General features: G+C 48.8%; 1 protein-coding gene across 1 annotated transcript in view; it reads right to left on the bottom strand.

Annotated features, from left to right (window-relative positions):
- The window catches only part of bub1 (BUB1 mitotic checkpoint serine/threonine kinase), a 146,658-nt gene that overhangs the window by 24,947 nt on the left and 97,581 nt on the right, over positions 1-24,130 (bottom strand). The window contains exons 14-19 of the mRNA XM_038799122.1: positions 16,351-16,447; positions 16,177-16,264; positions 15,025-15,184; positions 9,029-9,116; positions 8,453-8,709; positions 7,266-7,409 (exon numbers count right to left, since the gene is read on the bottom strand). Coding sequence (XP_038655050.1) covers positions 7,266-7,409; positions 8,453-8,709; positions 9,029-9,116; positions 15,025-15,184; positions 16,177-16,264; positions 16,351-16,447 — 834 coding nt within the window. The remainder of the gene's footprint in view (positions 1-7,265; positions 7,410-8,452; positions 8,710-9,028; positions 9,117-15,024; positions 15,185-16,176; positions 16,265-16,350; positions 16,448-24,130) is intronic.

The raw sequence follows: 24,130 nt of genomic DNA, 5'->3' as shown, positions 1-24,130 counted from the left end.
CAGATGGCCTACTCCTAGTTCTTATGTCGACAATGAAAGAATGGCAATATATTTCTAAGTCAGGATGGTGGGTAGCTTGGCGGGCTGCTTGTAGGTGGTGGTGTTCCCATGGGTGATCCATTTCGGCCTCCTCCAGGAGGTCCCCAGCAGCACAGATGTCATTCTTTAATTCACTCAACGTGATGTTGAGGAAAGGCTGGAGGCACTGTATCCTGCAAAGGCTCTGGGCCCTGACAATATTCCAGCAATAGTGCTGAAGATTGGTGCATTATCAGCAAAGTGATGGAAAGTGTTGTGGACAGTCAAGAGGTGCTTACTAAACAATAATCTGCTCACTGGCACTTCGTTTGGGTCCTGCTAGATCCACTCAGTTCCTCACCTCATTACAGCCTTGATCCACAGACAAAAGAGTTGAGGTGAAATGAGAGTGACTGATGTTGACATCAAGGCAGTATTTGAGTATGGTATTAAGGAGCCCTGGAAAAGCAGAAGTCGATGAGAATGAAGGGAGAAAAAACTCCATGGCTGAAGTCACACCAAGCACAAAGGAAGATGGTTGTGATGGTTAGAGGGCAACCATCTCATTCCTGGGACATCATTGCAGGTCTCCCTCAGGTCCTAGGTCCAACCATCTTCAGCTACTTTATCGATTATCTTCCTTGCATCATAAGATGTTGTAGGGATGTTCGCAGGTGAACAAATAAAAAAAAGACACTGGTCTACCTTAAAAGTGGAGTAAGTAATAAGAATTGGGAGACAACAAGAAAAACGAAACATGTGAAGGGTCAGATGCCAGAAGGACATTGTGTACAAAAATAGACAAACGCTTTTAATTAATCTTTAATTACAAAGGATAGGAGCCAGAATTGTGATGTATCAGGGGCCCCAAATGCGCATGCAGGCGGCTGATGGTGTCGCACATGCGCACTTTCTGCTGCAGTGCTAGCAATCAAACAGTCATCCTCCCAGCGCACGGAGGCATATTTAAGGAAGAATGTAAACGCAGTTCAGAGAGGGTTTACTAGACTAATACATGGAATGGGTGGGTTATCTTATGGGGAGGCTGGACAGCGGAGGTTTGCATGCACTAAAGTTTAGAAGAGTAAGAGGTGACTTGATTTTCGAACATCCTGAGGGAATTGACAGGGTGGACGTGGAGAAGATGTTTCCTCTTGTGGGAGAATCTAGAACTAGGGGGCATGGTTTAAAAATAAGAGGTTGCCCAATTTAAGAAGAGATGGGGAGAAAGGTTTTCTCTCAAAGGATTGGGTCTTTGGGGACTTCGGTGGCGGCTAGGAGGGAGTAGGTCGCACATTTGGTGGCCCCCGTTTCAGTCGGACTTTTGGACCTTTCCCCTGACTTTTTTGCGCTTTTGAGCGCAGAACTGGAAAGCAATAGTATTCAGGCACAGGACCCATACAGAATTGTATGGACCTAAGAAGCCGGAGGGACCGTAAACAGCAGAAGAAGTGGTCGAGTAAGGGCACAGTGGAGGCTGTGAGAGAGACCAGCATGGCTGGTGTTCAGAGCAAGGAGCCGACAGCCCAGCCCCCAATGGATCAGCTGCTGCAGACTATGCAGGAGGGCTTTTTGGTTTTGAAGCGTGACAACTTGGAGCCGCCTCAGAAGTCGATTGATCGGATGGGAAAAAGGCTGGATGATCAAGCGGAGAAGCTCCAGCAGTTGGCGAAGTCAGTGGAGGAGCAGGCTGACTTTCAAACGGTGGAAGATGTGGAGATTCAGAGGTTGAGGGACCAACAAAAAATGCTTCTGGAAAGGCTGGAGGACCTGGACAATAGATCCCGCCGGCAGAACGTGAGAATCGTGGGCCTCCCGGAGGGGGCAGAAGAGCTAGACGCTGCCGCATATGTGGAGGGTATGTTTCAGAGGTTGCTGGGGAATGAGGTGTTCCCGCGCCCGCCGGTGGTGGACAGGGCACAGAGTGCAGGTGAGGCAGCCACGACAAGGGGGTCCCCCACGAGCGATGGTGGTACGCTTTCACAGGTACCTGGACAAGGAACGGATGCTGCAATGGGCAAAGAGCACACAAAGCTGTATTTGGGACAATACCACCCTGTGTGTGTACCAAGATTTGAGCGTGGAGGTGGGCAGGAGGAGGGGAGGCTACAGGCAGGTGAAGGAGATACTGTATAAAAACAAGGTGAAATTCGGGCTGCTTTTTCCGGCACGACTTACGTATAAGGGTCAGCACCACTATTTCAAGGAGCCGAAGAGGCGATAGACTTCATTAAGAAGCAAGGGCTGGCCCTGAGCCGAGGACGTTTGGACTCATGTTAGAGCTTTTAAGTGTATGTGGTGTCTCTCCCGTTTTGGGATGCATCTTTTTTTTCTTGTTTTTGCGTGGTTTTCCTGAATGTTTCCTGTTTGGGCTCTTTGCTTAGTTGGAGTTTGGCTGGGGGGGGGGGGGGGGGGGGGATTAATAAAGAAAACAGTTCAAAGGGTTGGGTTAAAATGGATGCTTCAGGGGAATTTTGTGCAATCTTGTTCTGTGTCTGTATGGGTCGGACTGAAGAGTCCCTGTTATTTCTTATCTCTTTTTTTTCTTGTTTAACTTGAATTGTGCTATTGTGGGGGTTGTTTATGACTTGTATAGAGTGTTTGCTTAAGTAGGGCTGATCTGGGGAAGTGGTGTGGAGGGGTCGGGGTGACTGGGAACAATGGGTGGGAGACAGGCTGGTGCCGAGGCTGGGAGCCCCAGGCTAGCTGAGTGCAGCTAGTCAATGGGAGCCGAGGTGGGGGGGTGTCCATATAGTTAGATTAGAGCAGGGGTTAGGTGATAGGATGGTGTCGCTAGGAAGGGGGAGGGGGGGGGAAAAAAAGAGTTGTTCTGCTGACGGGAATGGAAACTGGGCATGGTAACAGCATGGCCAGCCAGGAGGCGGGCCAGAGGAAGCGCAGCACATGGCTGGGGGGCTGGCCAAGGCAAGGTGATGGCTGATCGGCAAGGGGGGGGGGGGGGGGGGGGGGGGGGGTGGCGGCGAAGTGCCCCCCAACCAGGCTGATCACCTGGCATGTTAGAGGGTTAACCGAGCCAGTGAAGAGGGCGCGTGCGTTTGCGCATCTGCAGGTTCTGAAGGCGGACATAGTCTTGTTGCAGGAGACGCACCTGAAAATGGCAGACCAGGTTAGGTTAAGGAAGGGCTGGGTCAGTCAGGTCTTTCATTCGGGGCTTGATTCTAAGACGGGGGGGGGGGGGGGGGGTTTGCAATCCTGATTAACAAAAGGGTACAATTTGAGGAGGAGGGCACAGTCGTGCATGGGGGTGGCAGGTTTGTTATGGCGAGGGGTAAGCTCGAAGAGGTGAGAGTTGTCCTGGTCAGTGTGTATGCCCCTAATTGGGATTGTGAGGATTTTATCAGGAGGATGCTAGGGAAGATCCCCGACTTGGACTCGCGTTAGTTGATCATCGGCGGGGACTTTAATACAGTCCTGGACCCGAGCCTGGACCGGTCATGCTCAAGAACGGGCAGGTTACCAGCGATGGCAAAGGAACTGAGAGGGTTCATGGAGCAAATGGGGGGAGCAGATCCGTGGAGATTTAGCAGGCCGACGGCAAGGGAGTTCTCGTATTACTCCCACGTCCACAAGGTGTATTCCCGAATTGACTACTTTGTGGTGAGTAGGGAAATGCTGGCCGGAATGGTGGGGGAAGAATATTCGGCAATTGCCATATCAGACCATGCTCCGCACTGGGTAGAACTGCAGTTTTGCAAGGACAGCTTTCAGCGACCACCATGGAGGCTGGAAGTTGGACTACTCGCGGACGAAGCGGTGTGTGAGAGGCTGAGGAAATGCATGCAGAATTACCAGCAGGTGAACGATACTGGAGAAGTCTTGGCAGGGGTGCTCTGGGAGCTGTGGAGAGGGGAGCTGATTTCAATCCGGGCATACAGGGGCAGGACAGATAGAGCAGAGACGGACCGACTGATTAAGGAAATTCTACGGACGGACAGGAGTTACGCGGAATCTCCAAGGCCAGAGTTACTCAGGAAACGACAGAGGTTGCAGGCCGAATTTGGGGTGCTGACTACAGGCAAGGCTGTAGAGCAGCTTAGAAAGGTAAAAAGCTCGATTTATGAGCATGGGGAAGAGGCCAGTAGAACGTTTGCGCAGCAACTGAGGAAGAGGGAAGCGGCTAGCAGCGATGAGGCCGGTGCTGGTCAGGGTCTTTAACGAGGCAAGAGACAGAGGGAGTTTACCCCCGACAATGTCGCCGGCCACCGTCTCGCTCATTCTGAAATGGGATAAGGACCCGCAGGCCTGTGGGTCATACAGGCCGATCTCCTTGATTAACGTAGACGCCAAGTTACTGGCCAAGATTTTGGCGACCAGAATTGAGGACTGTGTACCGGATGTAATTGTAGAGGACCAGTAAAGGGGAGGCAGCTGGTGGCCAATGTAAGAAGGCTGCTCAACGTGATTATGATGCCCCCAGAGAGTAGGGAGGTAGAGATAGTGGTAGCCATGGATGCTGAAAAGGTTTTTGACCGGGTCGAGTGGGATTATCTTTGGGAGGTACTAGGACGGTTCGGGTTCGGGGCGGGGTTCATCGACTGGGTTAGGCTATTGTATCAGGCCCCGGAGGCGAGTGTAAGGACGAACAGGATGACATTGGACTACTTTAGACTGCACCGTGGGACAAGACAGGGCTGCCCTCTCTCCCCACTGCTGTTTGCACTGGCCATAGAGCCGCTGGCAACCCTGAGGGAATTTGGCCGGTTCTCCGGATACAAACTGAACATGGCTAAGAGCGAGTTGTTTGTAATTCAGGCGAGGGGGCAGAAGAGTAGGCTGAAGGGGTTGCTGTTCAGGCTAGTGGGTTTCCGATATTTGGGGATTCAGATGGCACGGGACTAGGACAAGTTGCATAAGCTCAACCTGTCCCGACTGTTGGAACGAGTGAGGGAGGAGGTCCGGAGGTGGGATACGCTCCCGCTGTCATTGGCGGGGAGGGTGCAGACTGTTAAGATGACGATTCTCCCGCGGTTCTGGTTTGTTTTTCAGTGTCTCCCCATCTTTATCCCGCGGTCCTTCTTTAAGAGGCTGAATAAAATTATTCTGGGATTTGTGTGGGCAGGGAAGGCCCCGTGGGTGACGAAGGGTGATGCTTGAAAGGAGCAGAGGAGAAGAGAGGCTGGCGTCGCCGAACTTCAGCAACTATTACTGGGCTGCCAACATAGCGATGATAAGGAAATGGATGGTGGGTACGGGGTCGGTTTGGGAGCGGATGGAGGCTGCTTCGTGCAGGGGCACTAGCTTAGCAGCCCTGGTCACGGCGCCTCGGCCACTTCCGCCGGCACGCTACTCCACCAGCCCGATAGTGGTGGCGGCTCTTCGGATCTGGGGCCAGTGGAGGAGGCATGTAGGGGAGGTGAGAGCAGCGGTGTGGATCCCAATCTGCGGCAACCACCGATTTGTGGAGGAGGGCGGGTATTGTGAGGATGGGGGGTCTGTTCCTGGAAGGGAGCTTTCCGAGCATGAGGGCACTGGAGGAGAAGTTTGGGCTGGCGAGAGGGAACGACTTTAGATACTTGCAGGTGAGGGATTTTGTACTCAGACTGGTGCCGTCCTTCCCATGTCTCCCGCCAAAGGGGAGACAGGACAGGGTATTTTCTAGGGGAGAGGTGGGAGAGGGTAGAGTTTCAGATGTCTAGAAGGAGCTAATGGGAGCTGAGGATACGCAGACCGAGGACCTGAAGCTTAAGTGGGAGGAGCAGCTCGGGGGGGGTTGCTGGAGGACGGTATTTGGGCAGAAGCCCTGAGCAGAGTAAATACGACCGCACTTGCGCCAGGCTCAGCCTGATCCAGTTTAAGGTCGTGCACCGGGCCCCCATGACGGTGGCCCAGATGAGCAGATTCTTCGGGTTGGAAGACAAGTGTGCTAAATGCGCCGGAGGGCACACTAACCATGTACACATGTTCTGGTCGTGCCCTAACTCAGGGGGTATTGGCAGGAATTCACAGATGTGATGTCCCGGGTATTGAAAACCGGGGTGGTAATGAGCCCGGCAATCTTTGGGGTTTCGGAGGACCCAGGAGTCCAGGAAGAGAGAGAGGCCGACATTCTGGCCTTTGCTTCCCTGGTAGCCCGGCGACCAGCCGAGGGCTGAGGTATGGTTATCGGACATGGCGAGCTTTCTTGGCCTAGAGAAAGTCAAGTTTGCCTTGAGAGGTTCGCTACTAGGGTTCGCCCGAAGGTGGCAGCCATTTATTGACTTCTTTGCGGAGGAGTATGTGTCGGGGGGAGGGGGGGGCAGGCAAGGGTAGAGTAGAGTAGAGTAGAGTAGGGGGAAGGGGGATATTAAGGCAGGTCCGTTTGAACAGAGCCGTGGTTTGCACTATGTTTCATTTGTAATTTGTGTTTTGACTTTTTTTTGTACTGTACAATGTCACTTTTTCTGTATGCCTAAAATACCTCAATAAAATTGTTTGTTCTTTAAAAAACGATTGGGTCTTTGGAATTCCTTCCTCAAAAGGTGGTGGAAGCAGAGTCGTTGAATATTGTTAAAGGCAGAGGTAGCTAGATTTTTGATTAACAACGGGGGAGGCAGGAGATTACAACTAAATTAGCTATGATCTTATTAAATGGCAGAGCAGGTTCGATGGGCCTACCTTTGACAAGTCTGGACTCGAAACGTTAGCTCTTTTCTCTCCCTACAGATGCTGCTAGACCTGCTGAGATTTTCCAGCATTTTCTCTTTTGGTTTTAGATTCCAGCATCCGCAGCAATTTGATTTTATCGATGGGCCTATTCCTGCTCCTAATTCAGAAGATCTACTTCATTTACCCACCTTGGTTGCAATATCCCTCAAAATCCTTACCTAAAAAAAACATGAATCCCAAATTATAATTTTGAATTGATCACCCTCAACAGTATTGTTGAGGAGAGCTTTCCAAATTTCCACTACTCTTTTGTGAAAAGAGGTTCTTCCTGACATTACTACCAAATTGCCCAGCTCAAATTTTAATAGCTAAGCCCCTTACTCTGAACTCACCCACCTGGGGAAATATTTTCTCACTATTTTACCTTTAATCACCTTAAATTGTAACTTAGCCAGTTAAACCCAGGTCCTTTCCCACGCAAATAAACGGATACAGAAAATAAATATATTGGCGTGCAAACTAAAAACGTTGTTCCTACTCACAGGAAAAGAATGGGATGCAAAGTTGCATATACTACATTTTGCTCTGAGAAGGCACATATGGAAATACAATTAAACTAAAAAAATTACTAATGCGTTTACCTAAAGAAAGGTTGATTTTTGGTCTGACGATAGGCATATTGTCCGTCCAAGTTAAAAAAGAGCCATAGGAACTCAATGGTTTGGTTAAATTTGACAGAAGTTCACAGATAAGATTCTTGTCCCAAGGATTCTTAATGATTAAACCTGGACAATGAGAGGAAAAAAACCACAAGTTTTCATAACATTCTATGGTTCACTTTCATGTATTTAAAATATGATATTTCAGTCAAATGATATTTATTAACTCCAGATATTCTTGTTTTGCATGACTAATACAGATACAAATCAATATGAGCTCCAGGACTTAAAATATATCCTAAACCAGAAGTATATTACACCACTCAAATGCAAAAGATCCAATGGGACTAAAAAGAAATGAGCCAATGATCCATTCCACCAAGAGACTGCAATTTTTGTACTCTAACAAGTTAACATTGTATTATTGCGTTAACATGGTTCCATAGGAATTAGGAGAAATAGGCAAATCAGACCTTTGAGCCTGCTTCTGTTCCATATTACCAACGATCAGGCTTCATTTTATTTAAATTAAAAATGTATATACTTTTCAGAGATACACCTGTTTGTCTTAGCTATTGGCAAAGATATGCTGCATTCCTCAAGCTGGAAATGGTTTTAAAAAGTTGAACGTAGATGCTGTTTAATTAAGGGAAAAAATATTATAAACCAGTCAGCCAAACATAGATAGTCAATAAACCTCTAGTTGTCATTGTATGGGACAAAAATAAATTGTCACTTGGAACAATGAGTGTTAATTAAAGACACTAACACGTCTTTAATTTGTAAAAGGTGAATGTCTGATAAAGAGTCCTTTGAGGATAAAGATTTCAAAAATAGTTTGATAAGATTCTACACAAGATCCTTACTGATTTGGTCTGACAATAGGCATATTGTCCGGGAGACAGTGGCATAGTGGTATTGGCACTGGACTAGCAATCCAGAAACCCTGGGGTCTTGGGATCGAATCCACCGTGGTGTTGTACAAATGCAGGCTGTTTAGAAGTTAATTTGAGAAAGAACACAGCAACACAAAGCTAATCAAACACTGAAATATTTCAGTTAATACAAGTACCTATGGCAAACGTTTTCAAATAGGTGATATTCCATTACACTTGCACAACAATAACTCCCCTAGTTACAGGAAGAGTGGTGTGGATGGTTACATTTACCAGTTTCTGTTGGGGTTTCAACTGGCTCCTCAAACTGTCGATCACTGCAGTACATTTCCTCAAGACAGCAAAATGACTGTTCAGGTTTGAGACACTCTTCAAGAGTAAGGAGGCTGCATGGTTCTTGTTCCTCTTCAATCATCTGAAACTCTACAGAGATTGGTGGCTCATTTGATATACCCTGACAATTAATGCTAGGGTCAACAGCAGGGATTGATATGCTATTGATGGATTCTGGTCTTAGATCCTGAATAGGACTGTAAAAAAAAATGTTTGGAGGCGGAAGAAAAAAAGAGATTACTTGATTGCCAATAAAATTGTTTTGATTCAAAAATGCGAGTTAAGGGAAAAGGTTACTGACAACTTTTTCAGCAATACTTCATGAATTGGTTCATGTAATAAAAGAAACAATCACATCAACCATTACAACTATTAAATACTTACAGTGATTGCATAAATATCTTCTGATAACTCATTACAGTTAATTTAATAAATTCCAAAAAATGTAATGACCGATTTTCAAACAGTTACCAAAACCGAATAGATAAAGCACGCCTTGGTGTTCACAGTTCTTACCTAATTTTTCTGATTTTGGCAAGCTGAAAGATCTCCTCTTTGGACGAGTGAAGAGCCACGTGCCCATTGTTGTTAAGTTGTGTATTTTCTGGGGGAAAAGTAAAATGATTATCTGAAAATAATCCTATTTTAATTGATTATATACAATACAAGCATTCACTTTTAATGTGCATGCTAATAGCACTTTTTCAAAGAACAAAGAAAATTACAGCCCAGAAACAGGCCCTTTGGCTCTCCAATCCTGCAAGAACCACACTGCCCATCTAACCTAAAACACCCGGCCCTCCAGGGGACCGTATCCCTCTATCCCCATCCTATTCATATATTTGTCAAGGCGCCCCTTAAAAGTCACCATTGTATCTGCTTCCACTACCTCCCCTGGAAGAGTGTTCCAGGCTTCCACCACCCTCTGTGTAAAAAACTTGCCTCATGCATTGCCTTTAAACCTTGCCCCTCGCACCTTAAACATATACCGCCTAGTAATGGACTCTTCCACCCTGGGAAAAAGCTTCTGACTATCCACTCTGTCCATGCCCATCAATCTTGTTGACATCCATCAGGTCACCCCTCAACCTTCCTCATTCCAGTGAGAACAAGCCAGGTTTCTCCAACCTCTCCTCATAGCCAATGCCCTCCATACCAGGTAAATCTTTTCTGTACCCTCTCCGAAGCCTCCATATCCTTCTGGTACTGTGGCAGCCATAATGGGTTTTTTTTCCCGAAAATCTTTTTATTGGCGTTTTCCACATTTAACAACAATTACATACAATTATACAGAAAGGTTTATCCTGTCCTTCCCTTGATTTAATTTATGTACATTTTACCGCCTTCTGGCGCGGCCTATGGTCCCTTGAGCCACCCATCCCTCCTCGTGTGTCCCCCTTCTCGTTTCTTGCCCTCCCCCTCACCCCGTCAACTTTGGTTGTGGTTGCCCTATGATCGGGGTGGGGGGGGCAACGGAATCTGTTCTGGGCTGTTTTAAACAGGAGCCCCTCCACCTCTGCCCCGCCTCCAATTGGGTTCACTGGGAATGCCTCACATTTGCCCAGATTAAGTTTGTAGTCTGAAAAGGTTCCAAACTCTTTCAGGATCTGCAGTATTGCCTTCGGTCCCTCCTGTGGCTTTGAGACATAAAGGAGCAGGGGGGGGCGCACCTCCGGTACACAGCCTTCCAGCCAGGACCTTTGCGAGTATTTTTGCATCAACATTTAGCAGCGAAATGGGTCTTTTTGAACCACATTCCATCGGGTCTTTATCCTTTTTGGCTACAAGTGAGATTGTGGCCTGCACTAGCATAGGTAGCAGAGTGCCCCTTGCAAGCGAGTCCGCGAACATGTCTCTTAGGTGTGGGGCCAATGCTGGCGCAATTTTTTTTACAGAAGTCCGCCGGGAACCCATCGGGTCCCGGTGCCTTCCCCACCTGCATGGAGCTAATGCGCTCCATGATTTCTTCCAGATCTATTGGTGCTTCCAGCTCCCCCAGTCTGTCTTCCCCCACAACTGGTAGTTCTAGTCCATCGAGGAACTGTTTCATCCCGGCGTCCCCGCTGGTGGGCTTGAAGGTGTATTGTCCCTGGAAAAAGGTCTCAAATGCCTTATTGACCTCTTTTGGTTCTGTTACCAGTCTGCAGCTGCTATTCTTTATCTGGGCTAGTTCCCTCGTGGCTGCCTGCTTTCTCAGCTGGTGAGCCAATTGGCAGCCAGCCTTGTCTGCGTGTTCGTAGGAGGTCCTCCTTGTCTGGCGGAGTTGGTACACTATTAAAAATCAATTTGCAGCTTTTTCCCCTCTGCTATCAGCTGTGTGGTCGGGGCCTCGGAGTACTTCCTGTCGACTTCCAGAACGGAGTCCACTAGCTGCTGCCTGGCCATCCTCTCTTCCCTATCTCTGCTTGCTTTGTAGGCTATGGTTTCTCCTTTAATCACAGCCTTCAGTGCCTCCCAAAACGTGGAGGGTGAGACTTCCCCGTTTTGGTGTTACTAACGTAATCGCCTATGGTCCGCGATGTTTTTTTGGCAGAAAGCCTTGTCAGCCAGGAGGTTTGTGTTGAGCCTCCATGTGGGGCGCTGGGCACGGCCCGTCTCCAACCTTTTGTCCATATAATGTGGAGCGTGGTTGGGAGATAACGATCGCAGAATATTCTGCTCCCCTGATCCTTGGAAGTACCGATTTCCCCACTGCAAACAAGTCGATATGGGTGTATACCTTATGCACTTGTGAGAAGTATGAAAATTATTTTCCTCCTGGGTGTAGGAACCTCTATGGATCCACCACCCCAATCTGCTCCATAATTGCTCACAGTTCCCCAGCCATGTCAGTCTTTCTCCCCGTTCTAGAATTTGATCGTTCGGTCAGTGGGTCCTGCACGCAGTTAAAGTCGACTCCCCATAATCAGTAGGTGTTTGTCAATGTCAAGGAATTCCACCATGGTCTTCTTTATGAATTCTGTGTCTCAAGTGGGTGAAGATTCTGGAACTTTTCACCGGGCTGTTAAGTCCCCGTAAGTTCCAGGTAATCCTCACCCTGCTCTATGCCTGCCGTAGCCTGCGCCCGATTCGTTTCTTGTCCTTATTATCCTTCCCTTTATTCCTTTTCTGTCCTGCACTCCCCCCACCTGTTCTGCCCTTACCCTATCCCTCTGTTTCCCCCTCCCCTTGATGTTTCTCCTCCCCCCCCCCACTTTTTTGGCTAGTCGCTCCCTCTCCCTTGAGAGGTGCGCCGTGGCTTCCCTTGATTTCTCCCTTCCCATGGTCTTCCCTTCTTGCGAGTACGGTGGCTCCCCTCCCAGTCTTGTCTCACCCTGGCCCCGTTTTACCCACCCCCTTCCACCCCTTATCCTCACTCCCCTTGGCCTCTTCTCCGTCATCACATTGAGGGAAGAGGCATGCCCAAAAACGAGACAGCACAGTCCCAGAAACATATAAACATAGTTCGTATTATTGTTTCCATTTGCGGTCTGTCCTCCGCTCTCAGTTTCTTCCCTCTTCTGCCCCTGCGCTTTCATTGCTGCCGCGTTTGCTCTCCCTCTAGGTTGTTCATTTTAACAAACTCCTCAGCCTCCGCCGGGATGTTGAAGTAAAGTTCTTTGCCCATATATGTCACCCACAGTCTGGCCAGGAATGGCATGCCGAATCGTACCCCATTTTTATAGAGTGCCGATTTCGTTCTATTAAATTCGGCCCTCTTTTTTGCCAGGTCTGCCCCAATGTCTTGGTACACCCTTATTCTATGTCCTTCCCACGAGCATAATTTCATCTGGCGGGCCCACCTTGAGATCTTTTCTCGCTCTTGGAACCGGTGCAGCTTCGCGATGATCGCCCTTGGCTGCTCCCCAATTTTGGGCCTGGTCCAAAGCGACCCGTGTGCCTTGTCCATTTCTGGGGGCTTTGGAAATTCCTCCCTCCCCAGTAGCTTGCCCAGCATTTGGGCGATGTAGCCCGTTGGATTCTTCCTTCTATCCCCTCTGGCAGATCCACTATTCGTACGTTTTGCCGTCTGGACCAATTTTCCTGGTCCTCCACCTTCCCTTTTAGATTCCACCAACCTTTTCACCTCAGTTTCCAGAGCTACAATCCTGTCGGGGGGGGGTGTCGTGCCCTGCTCCGCCGTTTGGTTCGCCGAACTTGGCTATAAGTTTCTGCTCGCCGATTCTGCACTGTCCGAATAAACGTTCTCCAAGGCAGCCTTCAGGACACGCGACAACGCAGAATCGCCGAGCAGAAACTTGTAGCCAGGTTCCGCACACCATGAGTACGTCCTCAATCGGGACCTTGGATTCTGGTAGCATTAAATTCACCCCTCACCATCTGGCCTGGCCTTGCGAAATCCTACCAACTGTCCTGGCTTGAGATAATTCACACCTCTTTTATTGTAATTATCCCTCTCTCTGGATCTGTAAAGACTTAATTACCTGCAAAGACTCACATTCAAAGTATCGTCCTGCATCTTTGACTATATATGTTTCTGGAACCCACCTCTTCATTCACCTGAAGAAGGTGCAGTGCTCCGAAAGCTAGTGATTCGAAACAAACCTGTTGGACTTTAAAGACCTCCAATACCTCCTCCTTTTTGATCTCAATATGACCCAAACTATCTACACAACCTTCCCCAGGCTCATCATCCACCAAGTCCTTCTCTACGGTAAATACTGACGCAAAGTATTCTTTTAATACCCCGCCCATTTCCTCTGGCTCCACACATTGATTCCCTCCCCTGTCCTCGAGTGGACCAACCCTCTCCCTGGCTACCCTCTTACCCTTTATATTGTTATAAAAAGCCTTGGGATTTTCCTTAATGCTGCTGACCAATGACTTTTAGTGACACCTTTTACCTCTCCTGACCCCTTGCTTACGTTCCTTTCTACTTTCCTTGTATTCCACACTTGCTTCAGGTGTTCCCAGCCTCATAGCCTTGAAAAATGCATCTTTTTTTCTTATTAACTAGACTCACAATATCTCTCGTTATCCAAGGTTCCCGAAACGTGCCATACTTATCCTTCATCCCTACAGCAACATGCTGGTCCTGAATTCCTATCAACTTACACTTGAAAGCCTGCCACATGCCAGATGTTGATTTGCCCTCAACATCTGCTCCCAATCTACATTCTTCAGTTCTTGCCTAATAAATGTTGTAATTCGTCTTCCCCCAATTTAGCACCTTCACCAGAAGACTTGACTTATCTTTATCCATCAGTAACGTAAAGCTTACTGAATTGTGCTCACTGTTCCCAAATTGCTCCCCTACTGAAATGTCGACCACCTGGCCGGGCTCATTCCCTAATACCAGGTCGAGTACGGCCCCTTCCCTAGTTGGACTATCTACATACTGTTTCAAGAAGCCCTCCTGGATGCTCCTTACAACCTCTGCCCCATCTACGCTCCTAGCACTAAGTGAGTCCCAGTAATATAAGGGAAGTTAAAATCACCACCACAACAATCCTGTTACTTTTACACCATGCCAAAATCTGCCTACATATCTCTTCCTCCATCTCCGGCTGGCTGTTGGGAGGCTATAATAAGCCCCCAACATTGTAACTACACCCTTTCTATTCCTGAGCTTTACCTGTACTGCCTCTCTGTATGAGCCCTCTGAGGTGTCCTCCTGCAGTACAGCTGTGATATTCTCCTCAACTAGCAGTGCAACTCCCCCACCCCTTTTATATCCCCCCTCTATCCTGCCTGAAACATCTGTATCCTGGAACGTTAAGCTGCCAATCCTGTCCTTCCCTTAATCAAATCACTGTAACGGCAACATCAAGTACTAATCCAAGCTCCAAGTTCATCTGCTTTACCTGTTACACTTCTCATATTGAAACAAATGCACTTCAGTTCACAAGCACTCCTTGCCTGCTTTTCCTCCGAGTCTTACTGTCCCTACTCTCTAGTTCCCCTTTAGTTAATTCACCTTTGCTTTGGTTCCCACCCACCTGCCAAACTAGTTTAAATCTTCCCGTGTGAACTAGAAAAGCCTTGAATAGTGCTGTCTCCAATTTATTTTTTAAGCTCACAGTCTTTTTGGAAAGAAACTGCCGTTTTGCCTCCTCCCCCAACCCTCCAGATCACCACTTCCCTCTCCCAACCCTTCTGCTCATTGCTTTCTTCTCCCGAACCTCCACCTCACTGCTTTGCTCCCTTGACCTTCTTATTTGCTGCTCCCCGGACCACCACTCTTAGCCCCTCTTGCTGGCTTCTTTCCTGAGCGTTGGGGAATGGTTGGGTAGGTTGGAAAGGCAGCAAACAGATGGATTCGTGGAGGCGGCGAGCGAATGGTTAGAGAAAAGAGTTACTAAGTTAGTAAGATGAGTTTTGGCCAATTAGGTTCAAGGCAGCAACAGGTTTTTAATGTAAAAGGTACCCCACCCTTAATACATGTTTTCTTTGGAGAAATTGATTTTTTTTTGCATTTTTTTTAGGATTACATTAGAAGTGTTGAACGAGGGATAGCTGTACTACACATTCCAATCACTGCTTGAAGATGACATCATAAAACAGATTCTTACCTTCACTGTAATCCTCCGAATCTTGCTTCGGTTGCGATGGTACCCCATAGAACGGAGTCGATGCTAGTGGGGCTGCAAAGGCAAAATCCGCTGTATCATTGGGATTGATTGCCAGGGTTCTGTTATCACAAGCAGCCCAAATAGCACGATCATCTGTACCCTGAGCAAAAGTTTTTTAAAAAAGTCAATTTCATACTTTGCAAAATAAGTTACAAGATATAGATTTGGAATAAATTTTCCCTAACACTGAATTAAAACATTATTGCTGGTTTACTGGACGTTTTCACATTATTATTGAAAAGAACTGAGTAGGTGTGTAACATTAAATGATTTTAAGGCTTTTTATTCTTGGTTGGGGGGAATGAAAGAGAGAGACACAGTGTGTTGGGGCAATTTATGATATCATAATGATTATGTGACATCACAAAGTGATTTCAACCAATAGAGTTATGAAAATACTCAATACATTTTCAACAGGAAAGTATATATAGCAAGCAGTGATGAAATATGTCATAGTTACTTCTACGGCAGAAACTGCCAACTTATAAAATAAATTCTGGAAATACTCAGTAGGTCAGGCAGCAGGTGTGGAGGCTGGAATAGATAATCTTTCAGGTTGATGAACTTTCATTGGAAACCTGAAACAACCTAAAAACTTTGTTTCTGCTTTCCAATGAAAGGACACTAGGATATTTTGACTAGGGCATTTCTTCTTTGTGATTTATACCAAACACTTGGAAGATGGTTAGAAAATGAATAAGCTTCTCTTACAGCCACAACATTAGTTTCACGTTAACTGAAATTTTGTTTCTGTTGTTCGAAAGTTTGGGTTCAACCGCAATTACAGAACTGAAAAACATAATCTAAGCTGATATTTAATTGCATTACTAAAGGAATGTGGCATTGTCAGAAGTACTAGAGATCCAGTCTGCCTGTTCTGTGATTCATTAAAGGACATTAAAGATCCGTGGTACCTAGTGTCCCAAGTGTGCTAGTAACATTGCTTCTTGAACCACCACCACCATAAACTAACAGGTCAATCATTTCATTGTTGTTGTTACAAAATAGTTGCTGCATTGCTATGCTCCAAGAAATAATTCAATGTGTGTGAACCACTTTGGGAGGGCAGCAAAAAAAAAAAACAAGTCTTACCTTTGCTTTACTAGCAGTGAACGGTTTCTCAGACAATTCTCCCCATGGCTTCGATTCTGCAGGTTTACTGTTCAAGTCATTTTGTATGCTGCAACATCACAATGCTAATTAACAAGAGTCAAATTGGTTACAGTTTTTCAAAAAAATAAAGCGATAAGAAACTGCTCGACATACCTATTTACACCACTGGCATCATCTTCAAAGATAGAAAACTGAAAAGTGGAAGGTGGAGCAAAATCCATACCCTGAGTTTCCATGGATTGATAGTTGTCTTGAGGAAATAAATGGAGGCAAACAAATTAAGGGGTGTTATTCAAGAGAAACTAGTCACAGAACACTTCCAGAAATTTCCACCAAGATCTAAGTCCCTGTAATGTCCCTCTGGTTCTCATGAGGGTTAACATAATTGATTTCCCCATGGGTTTCGTGGAATAAGAATTCCCCACTGATGTGCTGAGGTCTAGCAGCTGGGGCTCATGAAATCAATCCTTAAAAGCTGGCCTGGATTGGGACGGCATGATTGGTAAGTCCTGGTTGGGAACTATATGCCGAATGCTGCATTGCAGCCTTTTGACTAGAAAATAAACTGTGTTTTTTGAAGATTTTGTGACTATATATACTTTGCTAATGAAAACCATATGCATACAATGAGAAGAGGAAAGACAGTGTGAAGTATTATAGTGCCAATGCTTAGTGCTCAACTACATTATTCTGAGAAAGCACCAAACAGCGATCTTCATCATAAACAGGAATGTCCTCACCAGGTTCTTTTTTTAAAGATTCATTTATGGGATGTGGGAACTGCTGGTTAGGCCAGCATTTATTGCCCATCCTTAGTTGCCCTTCAGAAGGTGGTGGTGAACTGCCTTCTTAAATCGCTGCAGTCCGAGGTTTAGGTACACCAACGGTACTGTTAGGAAAGGATTTCCAGTATTTTGGCCTACGGGACAGCACGGTAGCACTGGGCAGCATGGTAGCACAAGTGGATAGCTTCACAGTGCCAGGGTCCCAGGTTAGATTCCCCGCTGGGTCACTGTCTGTGCGGAATCTGCACATCTCCCCGTGTCTTCGTGGGTTTCCTCCGGGTGCTCCAGTTTCCTCCTACAGTCCAAAGACGTGCAGATTAGGTGGATTGGCCATGATAAATTGCCCTTAGTGACCAAAAAGGTTCGGAAGGATTATTGGGTTACGAGGATAGGGTGAAAGTTAGGGCTTAGGTGGGTAGGTGCAGACTCGATGGGCCAAATGGCCTCCTTCTGCATTGTATGTTCTATGACGGTGAAGAAATGGCGATATATTTCCAAGTCAGGGTGGTGAGTGACTTGGAGGGGAACCTCCAGGTATCCCAGGTATCTGCTGCTCTTGTCCTTCTAGATGGTAGCGGTTATGGGTTTGGAAGGTGCTGTCTCAAGAAGCTTGATGAGTTAGTGTGATGCATCTTCTAGATGGCACACATGGCTGCCACTGTTCATTGGTGGAGGATTTGATCCTTTGTGGAAGGGGGAGCAATCAGGCGGGCTTTGTCCTGGATGGTGCTGAGCTTTCTGAGTATTGTTGGAGCCGCACTCATCCAGGCAAGTGGAGAGTATTTAATTACACTCTGGGCTTGTGCCTTGTAGATGGTGGAAAGGCTTTGGAATGGTTGGGCAGGTCAGAAAGGCAGCAACAGTATTAATATGGCCAGTCCAGTTCAGTTTCTGATCAATATTATCCTGGATGTTGATTGTGGGGGATTCTGTGATAGTAATGCCATTGAATGTCATGGGTGACGGTTAGATGCTCTCTTGTAGTAGATGGTCATTGCCTGGCATTTGCGTGGTTGTAACTTGCCACTTGTCAGCCCAAGTTTGGATATTGTCCAGGTCTTGCTGAATTTGGATATGGACTGCTTCATTATCTGAGTCATGAATGGTGTTGAACATTGTGAAGTCATCTGCGAACATCCCCAATTCTGACCTTACGATGGGAGGTAATTGATGAAACAGCTGAAAATTGTTAGATCCAGGACACTACCTTGAGGAACTCTTGTAATAATGCCCTGAAGCTGAAATGATTGACCTCCAACAACACAACCATCTTCCTTTGTAGGACTCCAACCAGCAGAGATTTTTCCCCTGAATCCTATATGACTCCAGTTTAGCTGGGGCTTCATGATGTCATACTCGGTCAAATGCTGACTTGATGTCAAGGGCAGTCACTCGCACCTCACCTCTGGCATTCAGGTTTTTTGTCCATGTTTGAACCAAGGCTGTATTAAGGTTGGGAGCTGAGTGACCCTGGCGGAACCAAACCGAGTGTCCGTGAGCAGTTTAATGCTGAGTAAGTATCACTTGATAGCACTATCGATGGCTCCTACCCAACCATTTCAAAAACAACAGCTTTATAGTGTAATGCAGGGTTTTCAAAGTGTTTCCTAGCGGACGGGTGTCGGGAGGGTCGCTGAGAGATCGCTCGCAGCTTTCCCACAGTGAAGGGAGAAGGGCCCTTGTTGTATTCTCTGGCCCCCTTAATAGCTTAGATTTTCTCTTCCATCGATGCAAACCGTCCTTCTCAACCTGATGCCCCAGCTATATGATCTCTCTTGCCTCCAAGATGCACTTGCTCCTTTTCAGGCAGACACCTACCTCAGAATAACGGCAGAGAATTTCTCCCAAGTTATTCAGGTATTCCTTCTTGGAGGCTCCTGTAATCAATGCAGCGTCCAGGTTGACCATCACCTTGGGGATACCTTGAAGGATGCTCTTACCATAACCCCCTGAAAGATAGCACAGGCGGATGATACGCCAAATGGGAACCCGGTATATCCATACGATCCCTGGGGGTATTAATGGCCACATATTTCCTGGACTCCGCATCCAATTCCAGAAGGAGGTACGCATGGCTCATGTCCAATTTGGAGAAAGAATGGCCCCCCCAGCCAACATTGCATATAGGTCTTCCATGTGACATTCAATACCTACAGGAGGCTTTGTTGACCGTCATTTTATGGTCACCAGTCAAGTGGGTGGTCTTGTCTGGCCTGGGCACCTGGTGCTGCCCATTCTGCAACCTGGACTAGGCCAATAATCCCCAAGTTCTCCAGCTGGCTCAGCTTGCTGTCCACCATTGACAGCAGGGCATATGGAACTGGATGGTCCCTCAAATAGACTGGATCCATGTAAAGTTTGGCCATGGCCCCCATAATCTCTTGGGTATTTTCCCAGATATTTTTATTTTTTTTTAATAATTTTTATTGAGAAATTTTGATTTTATACAACAATAACGCACCTTAGTAAAGTACCGAAAATAACAATAATATTAACAATCATATACATTCGCTCCATCCCCATGAACAACCCAGCATTTTAACAACGCAAATTAACACACTATAAAGTTACAGAATAAACACTACAATAATGCACCCTGCACCCCCCCCGGGTTGCTGCTGCTGCTATTGACCCAGTTACCTATCTCTGAGCCAGGAAGTCCAGAAAAGGCTGCCATCGTTTATAGAACCCTTGCATTGATCCTCTCAGGGCAAATTTGACCTTTTCCAATTTTATAAATCCCGCCATGTCACTGATCCAGGTCTCCACGCTTGGGGGCCTTGCATCCTTCCATTGTAACAGAATCCTTCGACGGGCTACTAGGGACGCAAAGGCCAGGACACCGGCCTCTTTCGCCTCCTGCACTCCCGGCTCCACCCCAACCCCAAAAATCGCGAGTCCCCACCCTGGTTTGACCCTGGATCCAACCACCCTCGACACCGTCCCCGCCACCCCCTTCCAGAATTCTTCCAGTGCTGGGCATGCCCAGAACATATGGGCGTGGTTCGCAGGACTCCCCGAACATCTGGTGCACCTGTCTTCACCCCCGAAGAACCTACTCATCCTAGTCCCGGACATATGGGCCCGGTGCAGCACCTTAAATTGGATGAGACTAAGCCTCGCACATGAGGAGGAGGAGTTGACTCTCTCCAAGGCCTCCGCCCAAGTCCCATCCTCTATCTGCTCCCCGAGTTCCTCCTCCCATTTAGCCTTCAGCTCCTCCACTGACGACTCCTCCACCTCCTGCATTACCTTATAGATGTCAGACACCTTCCCCTCTCCTACCCACACCCCCGAAAGCACTCTGTCCATCGTCCCCTGCGAGGGCAGCAAAGGGAATCCCTCTACCTGTCGCCTAGCAAACGCCTTGACCTGCAGGTATCTGAACATGTTCCCCTGGGGAAGGCCAAATTTATCTTCCAGTTCCCCCAGGCCCGCAAACCTCCCGCCAATAAACAGGTCCCTCAATTTGCTGATGCCCGCCCTTTGCCATCCCCTGAATCCCCCATCCGTGTTCCCCGGGATGAACCGATGGTTGCCACCCAGTGGAGCCTCCATCGAGCCCCCTGTTTCCCCCCGATGCCGTCTCCACTGTCCCCAGATTCTTAGGGTCGCCGCCACCACCGGGCTCGTGGTAACCCTCTTGGGGGAGAGCGGCAACGGTGCCGTTACCATGGCACCCAGGCTTGTACCTCTACATGACGCCATCTCCATTCTTTTCCACGCGGCCCCTCCCCCCTCCATCACCCATTTACGCACCATTGACACATTGGCTGCCCAATAGTACCCCAGAAGGTTGGGCAGCGCCAGCCCGCCTCTATCCCTTCCTCGCTCCAGGAATACCCTCCTCACTCTCGGAGTCCCATGTGCCCACACAAAGCTCAGAATACTGCCGGTCACTCTCCTAAAGAAGGCCCTGGGGATAAATATGGGCAGACACTGAAAAAGGAACAAGAACCTTGGAAGCACTGTCATTTTGACGGACTGCACCCTCCCCGCCAACGACAATGGCAGCATGTCCCACCTCCTGAACTCCTCCTCCATCTGATCTACCAGTCTGGTAAAGTTATGCTTGTGGAGAGTCCCCCAGTCCCTGGCCACTTGTACCCCCAGGTACCTAAAGCTCTCCCCTGCCCGCCTAAGCGGGAGCCTACCAATTCCTTCCTCCTGGTCTCCAGGGTGCACCACAAACACCTCGCTCTTGCCTAAGTTTAATTTATAACCTGAGAAGGTCCCAAACTCGGCTAGTAACTCCATCACTCCCGGCATCCCTCCCACCGGGTCCGCCACATACAGTAACAGGTCGTCGGCATACAACGACACCCTATGTTCCTCTCCACCTCGCACCAAGCCTCTCCACCTCTCTGAATCTCTCAATGCCATCGCCAGCGGCTCGATTGCCAGTGCAAACAACAAGGGGGACAAGGGGCAACCCTGCCTGGTCCCTCGGTAAAGCCGGAAGTACTCCGACCTCCTCCTATTCGTGGCCACGCATGCCATCGGGGCCTCATATAGCAGCCTTACCCATCTAATGAACCCTTCACCAAATCCAAACCTCCCCAACACCTCCCATAGGTACCCCCACTCCACTCTATCGAAGGCCTTCTCCGCATCCAGCGCCACCACTATCTCTGCCTCCCCCTCAATCGCCGGCATCATAATGACATTCAGCAATCTCCGCACATTCGTGTTCAGCTGCCTTCCCTTCACAAAACCTGTCTGGTCCTCATGCACAACCCCTGGCACACAGTCCTCTATCCTGGTGGCCAGGATTTTTGCCAGCACCTTAGCATCCACGTTGAGGAGAGATATGGGCCTGTATGAACCACACTGCTGGGGGTCCTTGTCCTTCTTTAAAATTAACGAGATCAGCGCCCGTGACATCCCCCCTTGCCACGCTTCGTTGAGTGTCCGCACCAGCAAGGGACCCACTAGGTCCACAAACTTTTTATAAAATTCCACCGGGAACCCATCCGGCCCCGGTGCCTTCCCTGACTGCATCCGCCCGATCCCCTTAACTAGCTCCTCCAGCTCAATCGGCGCACCCAGCCCCTCCACCTTCTCCTCCTGCACCTTCGGGAAAGAAAGCCTGTCAAGGAACCTCTCCATTCCCCTCCTCTCCCCCGTTGGCTCCGACTGGTACAGTTCCCCGTAAAAGTCCTTGAAGACCTCATTCACCTCTACCCCCTTCCGCACCACATTCCCACTCTTGTCTCTCACTCCAGCAATCTCCTTAGCCGCATCCCGCTTACGCAGCTGATGAGCCAGCATCTTACTCGCCTTTTCACCATGTTCGTACACTGCCCCTTGTGCCTTCCTCCACTGTGCCTCAGCCTTTCTAGTGGTCAGCAAATCAAATTTAGCCTGCAGGCTGCGCCTCTCCCCCAACAGTCCCTCCTCTGGTGCCTCTGCATACCTCCTGTCCACCTCCAGCATCTTTCCCACCAGTCTATCCCTCTCACTCCTCTCCCTGTGTGCCCGGATGGATATCAGCTCCCCACGAATTACTGCCTTCAGGGCTTCCCAGACCATCCCCACCTGAACCTCCCCCGTATCATTCACCTCAAGGTACCCCTCAATACTTGCCCGGACCCTCCTACACACCTCCTCCTCCGCCAACAACCCCACATCCAACCGCCACAACGGACGTTGGTCTCGCACCTCCCCCATTTCCAACTCTATCCAATGCGGAGCGTGGTCAGAGATTGCAATGGCCGAATACTCGGCCTCCTCCACTCTCTGAATCAGTCCCCTACTCACCACGAAGAAATCTATCCGAGAGTAGACCCTATGTACGTGGGAGAAGAAAGAGTACTCACGTGCCCTCGGCCTCACAAACCTCCATGGATCCACTCCACTCATCTGATCCATAAACCCTCTCAGTACCTTGGCCGCCGCCGGCCTCCTACCCGTCCTAGAGCTGGACCGATCCAGTGAAGGATCCAACACCGTATTGAAGTGTATGATCACCGTATGATCAGACCTCCCGCCTCCAGATCCGGGATCCGTCCCAACATACGCCTCATAAAGCCCGCATCGTCCCAATTTGGGGCATACACACTAGCCAGTACCACCTTCTCTCCTTGTAGCCTGCCCCTAACCATCACATACCTACCCCCCTTATCCGCCACCACCTCCGATGCCTCAAACAACACATTTTTCCCCACCAGAATCGCCACTCCCTGGTTCCTCACATCCAACCCCGAGTGGAAAACCTGCCCCACCCATCCCTTCCTCAGGCGGACCTGGTCCGCCACCCTCAGGTGGGTCTCCTGAAGCATTGCCACATCCGCCTTTAGCCCCTTCAGGTGAGCCAGTACCCTTGACCGCTTCACCGGCCCATTCAACCCTCTCACATTCCAGGTGACCAACCGGATCAGAGGGCGTCCCGCCCCCCTCCCCCGTCGGCTAGCCATAGCCCGTCGACTGCCCGCCCCAGGCCAGCGTCCCCTGCTCGACCCCGTCCCCATAGCGACAACCCCTCACCTCTGTCCCCCCAGCCCCCACCAGCTCCTTCTTGACCCTACCAGCAGCAACCCGGTATTCCCCTTTCCCCCCCTCCCTTCCCCCCCAGGCTAGGAACCCTCCCAGCCGCGAACCGTCCTCCATTGTACTTCCGTGGGTCAGCTAACTTCTGCTGACCCCGGAAACTCCCGCCAATAGCCCGACCCCTCCCGAAGTGGGATCATTCCCCAATCTATCCCTCCTCCTGGCACCGCTCCAGCGCGGGGAAGAACCAGTTAAGGCCCCACCTCCCCCGTCACCATCTCCGCCCCCCCAGCCCCGCAGCGCGGGAAACCAGAGGAAAGCCCGCGCTTTCGCCCTGCCCCACCACACCCTTCTGACGCAGCTCCCAAATATCAGCCCCCCTCCATACCCCCACTCCGACATAGAATACAACATACCCCCCCGACCCTCCCCGCAAGATACACAGCCCAAACAATGCCCCAAGCACAAAAACAAAAACATAGCAGAACAACCCCCCCGTAAATAACCATATCAAAATTGCAAAAGTACTAAAACAAGAAGAAAAAAAACAGAAGAAAAAGAGAACACAGCAACAGCCGAATCCAGCACTAATATCTTACAGCCGACCTCGCAACCCCCAACCCCTAGTTCAAGTCTAGTTTCTCCGTCCGCACGAAGGC

This window comes from Scyliorhinus canicula, chromosome 6 (assembly GCF_902713615.1).
Source record: "Scyliorhinus canicula chromosome 6, sScyCan1.1, whole genome shotgun sequence".
In the NCBI taxonomy this organism is placed as follows: domain Eukaryota; kingdom Metazoa; phylum Chordata; class Chondrichthyes; order Carcharhiniformes; family Scyliorhinidae; genus Scyliorhinus; species Scyliorhinus canicula.
The sequence above is the reverse complement of the archived record's forward strand: the minus strand, read 5'-3'. Positions and strand labels throughout refer to the sequence as shown.